Below are 13,128 nucleotides of genomic sequence, written 5' to 3'. Positions count from 1 at the left end.
AATATAAAAATTCAATGGCCTTGATTTCTGAAGTCCTCTATATAAATGAGCTTCCAAATATGAATGAAAATTCTCACAACACAATTTACATTTTTTTATTTAAAAAAAACTACAACATTAAAAATCACAACCACTGGCAAACACGCACAAAGAAAAGATATTAGTTATTTGATGAGTGCAGGAAGTCAAAAATTGTCATGGACTCACTAGATAGGCCTGTTAATTGCCACCAATTACACTCACTCAACACACCTGTTTTCCACACCTGTCCCTCGTTATCCTCTGCTCTCTCTGTGCATTTAAACCCAGGTCTCTCCACAGTCAGTGTCAGTTCGTCTTCGAAGAAAGAGTGATTCCTGTTCGTTGGCTGAAGACTGATCCCTAGACCCTGAACCTGCATTGAACCTGACCAATCGTTTCCTGCTGCTCCCGACGCCAGTATCCTGTATCTCCACCTGTCTCCGTGCCAGCGCTCTGTGGATTCTGAGACTCCAGTCCACTCCCTGCAGACCTCCAGACGCCAGTCAGCCCTCGACCCTCCGGCCCGTTTACCCACTCCTGCCACACCACCTGCTCCAGTCCACTCCCTGCGGACCCCCAGACGCTACAGTCTCCCCCCAACCCTCTGGCCCGTTCACCACCTCAGAGACTTTCTCCCCTTACCTTTTCCCCTGAACTCAATAAAACTCAACTTGTTCGCACACGCATTTGGGTCTCCTGTTCCGTACGCTGACAGTACGAACTGACCATCATGGACCCAGCGGGCGAACACAGCAACATGGAGACATCACCGGAACCGTCAGCCCTGGAACATTTGGGACGTGCGGAGAGTGACATGAGAAGGATGACCAGCGACATCGCCTCCCTGGTCCGGCTCGGCCACCAGCACCAGCAGCAGGTCCAGCAGCAACAACAGCGAATCCTGGGCCAGGAACAACAATTGGCCCAGGTCATTCAGCTGCTCACTCAACTGACCACTCCATCTGCACCAGTGTCTCCAGACCCCAGCATTCCAGACCCAGGCAGCCAAGGTTCCAACATCCAAGTTCCAGTGAGACCAGCCCCAGCTTTGGATGCCCCTGAGCCCAAAATCGGAAACCCTGAGCGCTTTGATGGGGATCCAAGACAAGTACGCGCCTTCCTCACAAGTTGCCGAGTCCAGTTTGCATTGCAGCCTCAAACCTTTGCGTCAGAAGCTACCAAGGTGGGATACGTAATCACGCATCTGACAGGCCGAGCTCGACTGTGGGGAGCAGCTGAATTCGACCGCCAGACCCCTGCCTGTGCCTCTTTCGATGCCTTCTCGAAGTAGATGGAGAAGGTGTTCGACGGCGGTTCCCAGTCAGCAGAGGCATCACGGGAGCTGACGCGAATACGCCAGGGTAACCGAACGGTGGCGGACTTTTCTATCGACTTCCGCACCCTGGCTGGCCGCAGCTTGTGGAATATGCCTGCATTGGTCGACGCCTTCCTTCATAGTCTGTCTGCCCAGATTTTCCTCAGCTTTGTAGCTTATTGAACTCCCCTCTGGAAGGGTTGCCAGGAAAGTACGGCGGACACAACTCGAGTTTTTCCTTTTGTTTATTTTTCACACACACGGTAAAATCCTCCACTAGATAGCCTGCCTGCTACAGGTGTGCTAGCACTATTACCGGTGGTTTCCATAGGGTTTAACTAGGGTTTAACTAGGTTGTAAACCTGTAATGTAAACACAAACACAAACCCAAAATTAACCAATAGAATTATACAAATGTTCGTATAATACTGATTCTTGTATCTTTGGTATAACTCACCGACAAGGCGTACTGGTCCTGACGATAAATGATAACGAAAAATAAACTGAGCAACTTCGCCCTGCAGTAAACTGCGCATGCTCCCCATACACAACCTGGAGATCATGAAAACCACAACACACACTGCACACAACAATACAGTCACAGCTACTGGAAAGTTCTACACTGTCCGATTATCTCAAAGATGAGCTCGTCTCTCACGACCCTCCAAAGACTCTGGACGATGCCATCGCATTGGCAATTCGCATTGACCAACGAATCCAGGTCCGCCGAAGAGAGAAGGGACGCTCCACCCAGTCCTCTGTCCACACTCGGGGTGAGCCCACTACCCTGTTGCCCCCTCCATCCATGTTCCAGAGCCAGTCTAACCAACCCTAGCCCATGGAAATCGGCCGCGCTGCCCTCACTCCCAAAGAGCGTCAGCGCCGCTTTAGCTTCAACCTGTGTCTGTACTGCGGTGGCGAAGGTCATCGCGTCATCACGTGTCCAGCAAAAGCCGCAGCTCACCTGGTGTAGGGGAGATCCGGGTGAGCTCAACCATTCTCCAGTCTCCCCCCATTCGCAAAACCCTGCTCCAGGTCCACCTTCGTCTCCCCAACACCTCCCACACTCTGGCCGCTCTAGTGGACTCCGGGGCCACTTGACCTGTCTATTGAGAGCTGTTCTGCCCATCAACCCGGACCCTGCTACTCCAGCCCGGCCCCAGTGTGTTACCATGAGCTCAGAGAGGTATTTAACAAAGCCAAGGCCACGTCACTACCACCCCATAGACCGTATGACTGTGCAATCGATCTTCTGCCAGGAACTGCTCCCCCATGAGGCCGCCTGTACTCTCTGTCTTCCCCTGAAAGAAAGGCTATGGAGGACTACATTAATGACTCTCTGGCGGCCGGCATAATCCGCCCCTCTTCCTCACCGGCCGGGGCTGGGTTTTTCTTCGTCGAGAAGGACAGTTCACTCCGCCCCTGTATAGATTACAGGGGTTTGAACAACATTACAATCAAGAATCGCTACCCACTACCACTGCTATCATCTGCATTTGAACTACTTCAAGGGTCCACCATCTTCACAAAGCTTGACCTCCGAAATGCCTATCACCTGGTACGGGTGAGAGAAGGGGATGAGTGGAAGACTGCTTTTAACACACCAACAGGCCATTATGAGTACCTGGTCATGCCCTTCGGCCTTACAAATGCCCCCGCAGTTTTTCAAGCCTTGGTGAACGACATCCTCCGTGACATGCTTAATAAGTTTGTTTTTGTTTATTTAGATGACATTTTGATTTTCTCGAAGACCCAATCTGAACACGTCCATCATGTCCAGTCTGTACTCCGTCGCCTCCTTGAGAACTCGCTGTATGTCAAAGCGGAAAAGTGCGAGTTCCATGTCCGGACCACGTCCTTCCTGGGATTCATCGTGGCGGAGGGGCACATCCAGATGGATCCAGCAGAGGTCTCGGCAGTGTCGTCATGGCCCATCCCAGAGAGCCGCAAAAAACTGCAGCAGTTCCTGGGCTTCGCCAATTTCTATAGGAGATTTATCCGCGGATACAGTGCGGTGGCAGCTCCTCTCACCTCGTTGACCAGCACCAAACGCCCATTTGAATGGACCCCTGCAGCTGACAGAGCATTCCAGTCGCTCAAAGCTCGGTTCACCTCAGCCCCAATCCTCCGGATGCCAGATGAGGAATGCCCGCCCCTTCCAATACCCATGCGGCCCTGGTCCCACGTAGCTCTGGACTTTGTCTCTGGTCTACCCCCTTCAGATGGAAACACTGTAATACTCACCATTGTTGATCGCTTCAGTAAAATGGCTCACTTTATTCCACTACCTAAATTGCCATCTGCGAAGGAGACTGCCCAGATTGTCCTCGAACAGGTATTTAGGATCCATGGTCTGCCAAAGGATATTGTGTCTGATAGGGGTCCACAGTTCGCTTCCTCCTTTTGGAAAGAGTTCTGCCACCTATTGGGAGCCACTGCCAGCCTTACATCTGGCTTCCACCCCCAGTCAAATGGCCAGGCAGAACGAATCAATCAGGAGTTGGAGAAGGCACTCCGCTGCATGGCCTCACGAAACCCCCGAGCCTGGGCACAACACCTGTTGTGGATTGAGTATGCGCACAATTCCCTGACCAGCACTGCTACTGGTCTGTCCCCATTCCAGTGCGTCTACGGATACCAACCACCCCTGTTTGCCAGCCAAGAAGGGAATATCACCTGCCCTTCTGCCCTAGCCTATGCTCGCCGTTGCCGTCGTACCTGGTCCCAGGGCCACTCTCCTCAAATCCGCCACCAGCTATGCCACCGGAGCTAACCGACGGAGAAGTCCTGCTCCTACCTACCAGGTCGGTCAAGAGGTGTGGCTCTCGGCCCGGGATCTACCTCTTCGAGATGAGTCACGAAAGCTGGCACCCAAGTTTGTCGGTCCATTTCCCGTTCAGAGAATCATCAACCCGTCTGCAGTCAGACTCCAACTACCACGGTCCATGAAGGTACACCCAACGTTCCACGTTTCCAGGCTCAAACCTGTTCATGAAAGCCCTCTGGTCCCAGCAGCACCACCGCCTCCTCCCCCTCGTATCGTGGATGGAGGTCCTGTGTACACCGTCCGACGGCTGCTCCGTTCTCGACGACGTGGCAGAGGTCTCCAATACCTAGTGGACTGGGAGGGATATGGTCCGGAAGAGAGGTCTTGGGTTCCCGCCCGGAGGATTGTGGACAAGACTCTGATCTCTGACTTCCATCGTCAGCACCCTGACCAGCCGTCCATCAAGAGGGGTCGTCCACGGGGCTCCCAGAATGCTGGCTGCCTGTCTCCCATTCCCCGGCCACGCGGCGCCCGATCCTATGTACCCAAGTCCGACTCAGAACCAGGTGTGGGTGATCCTCAGGTTGGGATGCGACTGGCCTCAGAGGAGGAGGCCATGGACTCTGACCATTCTGAGGAATTCTAGCCGACCTCCTGGCCCGGCTTGTCTCCGTCTCTTTCTTTGGGACTTCTGGGGCCGTCCCTTGTAGGGGGGGTTCTGTCATGGACTCACTAGATAGGCCTGTTAATTGCCACCAATTACACTCACTCAGCACACCTGTTTTCCACACCTGTCCCTCGTTATCCTCTGCTCTCTCTGTGCATTTAAACCCAGGTCTCTCCACAGTCAGTGTCAGTTCGTCTTCGAAGAAAGAGTGATTCCTGTTCGTTGGCTGAAGACTGATCCCTAGACCCTGAACCTGCATTGAACCTGACCACTCGTTTCCTGCTGCTCCCGACGCCAGTATCCTGTATCTCCACCTGTCTCCGTGCCAGCGCTCTGTGGATTCTGAGACTCCAGTCCACTCCCTGCAGACCTCCAGACGCCAGTCAGCCCTCGACCCTCCGGCCCGTTTACCCACTCCTGCCACACCACCTGCTCCAGTCCACTCCCTGCGGACCCCCAGACGATACAGTCTCCCCCCGACCCTCTGGCCCGTTCACCACCTCAGAGACTTTCTCCCCTTACCTTTTCCCCTGAACTCAATAAAACTCAACTTGTTCGCACACGCATTTGGGTCTCCTGTTCCGTACGCTGACAAAAAAAGTTCTACTCGTTGACTTAATTGTTCCTAAGGATCAACAACTAACCAAGTAATTTATTTTTGTCACTTACCTTTTTAATTATGGGGCTATTTTTCTGTAAATAGTGATGTGAGAAAAATAAAATAAAAAATGAAACAATTCAATGGTCCATCATATTGTGGTTTTATTGAACAATTCTTGATCTGCAGTTTTCACATTGAGAATGTGTTCCTGAGAAAGAATCTCAGAGAAAGACTGCGATGATGGAGGATACCAGCAGGACGAGAACACTGGATTAAGTGGGTATAACACCGTTACACAAATCCCCTTGACAGCATTTTATAGGGCTGCTACAACTGTCACTACTTTGGCAGCCCTTGATAGTGACACCTGTAAGATATGATGGAAAAACAAGTATTTAGTAAAGCAATATGTCAGCTCAGATCCTGTTGATAGATAATATATTTGAAATATTCATTAAATACTTGTGATGTGGATGAACAACGTACCATTCATCTCGAGTGTGGCACAGCGGTCTTCGCCAGGAGCACAAGTTCCGATCGAGGTGCAGGCTTTGGGGTCGGAGGTTACGCAGTAGTAGCATTTCAATCCATATGCTGTACAGAAATACAGAATACTGTCACACAATGTTTAAAATACTCAATCTAAATCTCAATGTTTTACACAATTTTCTTTTCCACTATGAACTTGAAAAACAAATCAAACAAGGTGCCAAATATGAATCCTAATTCAATTCAAAATAGAAATTATTACACAAAAAGCAAACAAAAAAAAACACGTCCATCCTTTCGAAAATAAATAATTTCATATTAACTAATTTATTTAATGGAAAACCAAAATAATGATCAAGCTACTTTGGAACTTTGGAACATCAGCACCTTTCCACATCCACAGGGTCCACATCTCTGCCGACCTGTCCTGGTCAGCTAACACCACTGCACTGGTCAGAAAGGCACAGCAGCGACTTCACTTCCTGAGAGTGCTCAGGAAGGAACAACTTAACACCAACCTGCTGGTGACCTTTTACCGATCAGCAATCGAGAGCCTGCTGACCTACGCTGTGTCAGTGTGGCACTCAAACTGCACAGAAGCTGATAGGAAAAGACTGCAGAGGGTAATCAACACTGCGCAAAAGATCATCGGGTGCCCCCTACCTCCCCTGACCACCATCTACAACTCCCGGTGCCTTGGCAGAGCCAGAAGCATTATCAAGGACTACACACATCCTGGCTGCCACCTCTTCAACCTGCTGCCCTCTGGCAGACGCTACAGGGCCATACCAGCCAAAACAAACAGACTCAGAGACAGCTTCTTCCCAAGGGCAGTCACCATACTGAACTCCAACCTACACTGAACTGACTTGTTTGAACACTGAACATTGCTCCGTATACTGTCGTTATCATTTATTTATTTTATATCTTCACTGTAACCTTTTGCACCATTATGTCACGGCTATCTGCACTTTATCTGTTTTACTGTTATCTGCAAATTATAATGCTTTAATACCTCCACCTATTTATGCTGTCATTCACACCAGTCACTTTATTGTCATACCTGCTGCTGATATGTGCCTGTTTACCTCCAGGCTTTGCACAAGTCTATGCACAGTCTATGCAACTTTTTACAGACAGTAGCTCATATTAGTAATTGTACAGTCTATGTTAATTCTTGCACTTCTTGCAGTTTTTTTTTTTTTTTTGCTATAGTGGTATATATATATAGTGGTATAGTGGTAGTTGTTGTGGTGGTTTTGTTGTGCATGTCTCTACTTGTTTATTTATGTGTGCACACTATGGGGAGGCTTGTAATCTCATTGCACTTGTATAATGACAATAAAGGCATTCTATTCTATTCTATTTCTCAGGTTCAACAATAACTTTAATACATTAACAACTTTCATTTGTGTTTCATTATCAAGCTAAAGCACACGAATCATGATCTGTTCTTACCTGCAGACAGAGTCACCAACAGAAGCAGAACTCCATAAAGCTTCATGATGAAAAGAGAACAACAGACCTTTAATCCAACTTGTAAGAAGAAAGGTACAGAGAAGATGTGGACTCCTCGAGCCTGCCTTTTATAGTCTTCAAGAACAAAGCCACCTCCCAGTTGACCTAAAGCCAGCTCATTATCCCAGAGACAGCCATCTAGACTAAAGACTGTTGTGTAGATCGATACAAGATACAAGTAACATGAAAATCCTCTTTAGTGTCAGATAAAATCTGTCAATTGAATGCAACGTGGTCTAAGGAGAAAATGCTTCTTGGGCTGCAGGTGGTAAAGATAGTGTAGAAAGTCACAGAACTCCATGAGAATATGGTGGCCCCAAGGATTCTTGAACTGGTAGGTGAGTGGACCCAATCATAAAGCCCCTCTGGTGGATTACCAATGACGACAAGTTAGCCTATAATAGTTACTCTCATGTCCTGATTGGGGATGTCCTGATGGTGGCTCTGCCAGGAAAGCTACAAGGGGGACCATTTTGATAAAGGCCCCATGTACCTCACTGACTACTTAGTAGACCTATATATATATATAACCATTCATCCTAAGAATTAGAATAAAAAAAAATTCTATTGTTCTATCATTAAACTGATCCTCATCCTCATCCTCATGTGCCAAGAGTAAAAACAATCTTAAAAATGGAGAGTTGGCTTTATGTCATTCAACGTTGTTTTTATTTATTTCAGGGTAGATTGAGTAACTCTGCGATAAGGTCACAAATATGTATTGGCAGTGAAAACAAATGCACTTTGAGCCGGATAGATGCTCTCCTGCTTGGTGGATGTGTCTCATCTTATGTCAAGACACATGACTTTTATTTCTAGGTTGGTTTGCCTTATAAAACAGTTTCACCATGAATATGCCAGCCTTAAAGGGCAAGTATAGTAATAAAACACTCACCTTTGCGTAAATTATTCAATGATTTTTTTTTCTTTACGATTATGGTGGACATACTCAACTTCTCCTTGGAATCTGGCATAGTGGTGAAATATCCAAAGTAACCCCTGTCCTTTAAAAAGCAGGGTCCTGATGACCTCATGAACTACAGGCTGAATCTCCAACCTTCCCCTCACGTCTTGGCAAACCCATTTCCATCCACACCTGTGCTAACATAAACTTTATGACTATTTCAATCTGAGTTTAAAGCATACCACAGTACTGTGACTGCCCTCACCAATGACTTCCTTATTGCTGCCAATGCTGGCCACATCAGCGTGAGTATCTTCATTCTCCTGGACCTCTTTGCAGCTTTTGAATACAGTTCTTGACACCCTCCTCCCCTGCTGCTTATCTGAATACCTTGTTCTCACCATGTCAGGTCTTTCTTGGTTTTGGTCATATCTCTCCAACAGGAAATGATTTGTTTGCATCAGAGACTCCACCAGCCCCAGTTAACCAAGGTGTGCCCCAAGGCTCTGAGCTTGGACCCCACCTTTTTACCATCTGCATGCAGACTCAGGTCAGATTGTCACCATGGCCTAAGCTTTTTCTGCAATGCTGATGACACCCCACTGTGTCTCAGCACAAAACCATCCACTCAGCTCCCCCGACAATCCATTGTCAACTGCCTGCATAACATATAAACCTGTATGTCGTCTAAACTACTGAAGCTAAACAGCAACAAAACAATGCTTATGGTTTGTGATCTTCTCCTTGGCTTAGACAGCTGCACCATCTGCCCATCCACAGAAGTCCCCAATCTGGGTCTCAGTCTGGACTCGACCCGGTCATTAAAGTTACATATCAAATTCATCAGAAAATCGGCATTCACGCTCAGCACATCACCCCCACTCTCATTCACCTTCACTGGCTCCTTGGCTAACTATGTGCTCATATAGATCACAGGTTAAATATCCCACTCTTTCTACAGGCTTCTCCCTGTTGATTTTTTAGTTATTACTGAACTTATGAATTAAGTCGTATAAGAACAGAGAACAACAGGCCTTTAATCAACTTTTAAGAAATCAAATGTGAAAATCCACCCACTTTGGTGCCATTTTGTGAACATCTGATGAGATTGAAATACTAAACTGCTTATTGTGAAAAAAACAAACAAAACAAAAACGACTCAGATAATGATAATTTTATTGTTGTCTGTAGCATAGTGGGTTGTGCAGCCGCCCCGTGTGTAGAGGCTACAGTCCTCACTGCAGCTAGCTCCAGTTCGAATCCTGCATTGGACGGCCCCTTACTGCGTGTCATTCCCCCTCTCTCTGTCCCCTGATTCTTGTCTATCTTCAGCTGTACTATCATTAAAGGCCGAAAAAATAAAAAATGTATCACTCTTGCTCTTGTCTTTTACAAAATCATAAAGAAAGTAATATTTTTTGTCACATCTACAGATATATAACACCAGAAGTTATGTCCTTAAACGTTCAAATCCTTCGTTATGTAAACCGAAAAAAAACAAACAAATCTTCCAGCCATACAGCATCTGACAATCCTAGCAGGCCATAAATAATATTATATTATATGAATGAAGCTACGCGCTGCATGAAATCGGACTGTGGGCCGTGATTGGCCCCCGGGTCGTACTTTGGACATCCCTGCTGTAGACTATAGACTGTTGTGTAGATTGATACAAGATACAAGTAACATGAAATTAATCTTTAGAGTCACACAAAATCAGTCCTTTGCAACATCTTACATTTCACATTTATTTTGAATTGTGTACAAATTCTCAAACATGCTATAAGTAAAATGAAAACAGGTAAAACTTTATTTAGAAAGTCTGCTTACAGATAGTAATTTCAACGTAGTGTTTTTTTCAACAAAAAGATCCAAATGTACTGAGTCTTATGGAGAAATGAAACTCTTAGTTTATTTATTACCTCAGCAAACAGTTTCCTCATGTGTTTATGGCCTGTCTGTAAAACTAGGCAGTTCCGATATGAATCAAGATTGTGTTACTACATTGCCCATTTCTCGTCTCTAATATTTCCAGAAAGATAATTTAACCTCTTGTTTAGCTGTAATACAAAAACCTTTGTAATCAGTCAGATGGCCAAAACCAAGTTCAGCCAAACTTGTAATACGTCATCACCCACCAGCCCTAAACTCTAATCGAAATATGGTCAAGGTGGTGATGTCATAATGCCACACTTGAGGCTTCAAAATGGTTGTCCACAAACTATGTGTGTTGTTGCAGTAGGTTCACACTTTGTAAATCAATATAAAAATTGAATGGCCTTGATTTCTGAAGTCCTCTATATAAATGAGCTTCCAAATATGAATGATAATTCTCACAACACAATTTACATTTATTTATTTAAAAAAAAAAAAACTACAACATTAAAAATCACAACCACTGGCAAACGCACAAAGAAAAGATATTAGTTATTTGATGAGTGCAGGAAGTCCAAAATCTAAAGTTCTACTCGTTGACTTAATTGTTCCTAAGGATCAACAACTAACTAACAACAAAGTAATTTATTTTTGTCACTTACCTTTTTAATTATGGGGCTATATTTCTGTAAATATTGATGTGAGAAAAATAAAATACAAAATGAAACATATATTGTGGTTTTATTGAACAGTTCTTGATCTGAGATTCTCCAGAATCTCAGAGAAAGACTGCGATGATGGAGGATACCAGCAGGAGGAGAACACTGGATCCAGTGGGTATAACACCGTTACACAAATCCCTTGACAGCATTTTATAGGGCTGATACATTTGTCACTACTTTCGCAGCCCTTGATGGTGACACAAATCCACCCACTTTGGTGCCATTTTGTGAACATCTGATGAGATTGAAATACTAAACTGCTTATTGTGAAAAACAAAAAACAAAAAAAACAAAAACAAAAACAAAAATGACTCAGACGACGATAATTTTATTGTCTATTGTAACAGCAACAAAAAGTAGAATGAGAAAGCATTCACACAACAGCAATGTGATGCATTTCACATGTATTATTCATTGTGTGTGTCTATTTTAAGGTTGTAACAATGATAGGGTCAAATTCAACTAGTAATTCTTATCATTATTCTTAGTGTATACCCTATTTCCAGTGTTACAAAATCAATATTTTTGGCAGGAGCACATGTACAAAGGATTTAAGGTTCTCTGGATGTGAGCACATCAAAACGACAACAACGTGTATTCATTTTCTCATGATTGTTAAAATTTCATGTCATGTTTCGAGGGCCTCCTAACAAGTACAGAGATATATAAAGAATTAAAAAAGGTAAATAATTGGTAGACATTTGAAGCGTTTAAATCTTTTTATTCTTCCTGAGTTTTACAAATTGAATCAGAAAAAAGGCCGGCACAGGCATAGCAAAATATTCTGAAGCTGTAACTGCTCCAAGGCCTCAGAGAAAGAGTGTGATGATGGCTGATGATACCAGCAGCAGGAGAACACTAGAACCAGTGGTTATGGCACCATTACACAAGTCACCTTCACAGCATTTCATGGGGCTTACACATGCAGAACTCATGACGCAGGTCTTGACCATGGCACCTGCAAGATATGATGTAAAAACCTCAGTTTCAAAAACAACCAAAGAAATCAGGCAATCAGAACAGATACATAGTAGCTACATCTATCTAAAATGCCTAATTTCAGCTTTAAATACTTCTGGTGTGGAAGAACAACTTACCGTTCAGCTCGAGAGATGAACAACGATCAAGGGTAGGACTAGGGCACTCTACGATCTGTGTGCAGGATTTACTGTCCATGCCATTACATGTGTAGCACTTCAATCCACATGCTATACAGGGGTACAGAACAGATGTTTTAATGTTCTCTATGTTCTCTACAAACACAAATTATTTTTTCATTAAGAGAACATGAAGAGAAATTTTTAAAAACAAAGCAAACAAGCTCCCAAATATGAATCTTAATTGCTTCTAAAAAATAAAAAAGAAATCCATTGTTTTATTATTATTCATATTTATTAATTCATTTAAGAAACACAAAACTAACGTTCAGGCTACATTAACTTTGGGCCATCACCACATTCAACAATAAATATGACACACTGACAACTTTCATTTGTGTTTCATTATCAAGCCAAAGCACACGAATCATGATCTGTTCTTACCTGCAGACAGAGTCACCAACAGAAGCAGAACTCCATAAAACTTCATTGTGAACAGAGAACAACAGACCTTAAATCAAACTAGTGAGGAGAAAAGTAGAGAGAAGATGCGGGTTCTTCTAGAGCCTGCCTTTTATCGTCTAACAAGAACAAAGCCCCCTCCCACTTAAAAAAAAAACAACAGCTAATTATCCCAGAGACAGTCATATAGACTATTTAGAGTTGTGTAATAGATAGAAATAGAAAATACTCAACTTTTTTATATTCTAGTTTTTGTATATATTTGTATAGAGCCATTTCTGTATAGATAATCTTCTAAACATCTGCAGACAAAGTGAAACAATTGAAATGTTACAAATAATAAACTGTAGGTGAAATATCCAAACCAAGTGTTATGTAACAGTACATTTGGTTTATTTTCTCTCAGTAGTTAATTTTGTTTGACTTTGATTACTTACTTGTTTGGAGTGTACATTCCAAACAAGTAAGTAAAAAAAGTGGAAAGTAAGTTTCCCTCTGCTGTACCATGCATGCAAGACAGTGAGTACCGCATTGGCTCTGGTTAGTGTTCCTCATGCCAGCCCTGCCTGCAGTAGGAACTCTGTGTTTTACATGTATTACACAGGTTAATTATGATGTTCTGTCTGTTCTTGTCTGAAGTTGAAGCATTTTAACAATGGCAATTTCATAAACCCTACACACACACACACA

The 13,128-nt window shown here is 44.3% G+C and overlaps 2 protein-coding genes across 2 annotated transcripts; both read right to left on the bottom strand.

Annotated features, from left to right (window-relative positions):
* Positions 1-5,543: 5,543 nt before the first annotated feature.
* LOC113744883 (CD59A glycoprotein-like) lies at positions 5,544-7,492 on the bottom strand. The gene is made up of 3 exons (XM_027275967.1): positions 7,319-7,492; positions 5,858-5,965; positions 5,544-5,738 (listed from the first exon to the last, which is right to left on the bottom strand). Exons 1-3 carry the CDS (start codon positions 7,362-7,364, stop codon positions 5,644-5,646), a joined length of 249 nt encoding a protein of 82 aa, XP_027131768.1. The 5' UTR covers positions 7,365-7,492; the 3' UTR covers positions 5,544-5,643.
* Positions 7,493-11,190: 3,698 nt separating this feature from the next.
* Positions 11,191-12,554, bottom strand: LOC109139793 (CD59B glycoprotein). Its single transcript, XM_019264486.2, has 3 exons — positions 12,421-12,554; positions 11,977-12,087; positions 11,191-11,837 (listed from the first exon to the last, which is right to left on the bottom strand). The coding sequence occupies exons 1-3, from the start codon at positions 12,464-12,466 to the stop codon at positions 11,689-11,691; spliced, it is 306 nt and encodes a 101-aa protein (XP_019120031.1). The 5' UTR covers positions 12,467-12,554; the 3' UTR covers positions 11,191-11,688.
* Positions 12,555-13,128: the final 574 nt, after the last annotated feature.

Source organism: Larimichthys crocea, chromosome III (genome assembly GCF_000972845.2).
Source record: "Larimichthys crocea isolate SSNF chromosome III, L_crocea_2.0, whole genome shotgun sequence".
Lineage (NCBI taxonomy): Eukaryota > Metazoa > Chordata > Actinopteri > Sciaenidae > Larimichthys > Larimichthys crocea.
The sequence above is the reverse complement of the archived record's forward strand: the minus strand, read 5'-3'. Positions and strand labels throughout refer to the sequence as shown.

Coding starts and splice junctions, on each gene's coding strand:
- LOC113744883 (XM_027275967.1), bottom strand. CDS start 7,364: ATGAAGCTTTATGGAGTTCTGCTTCTGTTGGTGACTCTGTCTGCAG. Junction 5,966..7,318: donor GTTGGTGACTCTGTCTGCAG/GTAAGAACAGAT, acceptor ATTTCTGTACAG/CATATGGATTGAAATGCTAC. Junction 5,739..5,857: donor TGCCACACTCGAGATGAATG/GTACGTTGTTCA, acceptor CATATCTTACAG/GTGTCACTATCAAGGGCTGC.
- LOC109139793 (XM_019264486.2), bottom strand. CDS start 12,466: ATGAAGTTTTATGGAGTTCTGCTTCTGTTGGTGACTCTGTCTGCAG. Junction 12,088..12,420: donor GTTGGTGACTCTGTCTGCAG/GTAAGAACAGAT, acceptor ACCCCTGTATAG/CATGTGGATTGAAGTGCTAC. Junction 11,838..11,976: donor TTCATCTCTCGAGCTGAACG/GTAAGTTGTTCT, acceptor CATATCTTGCAG/GTGCCATGGTCAAGACCTGC.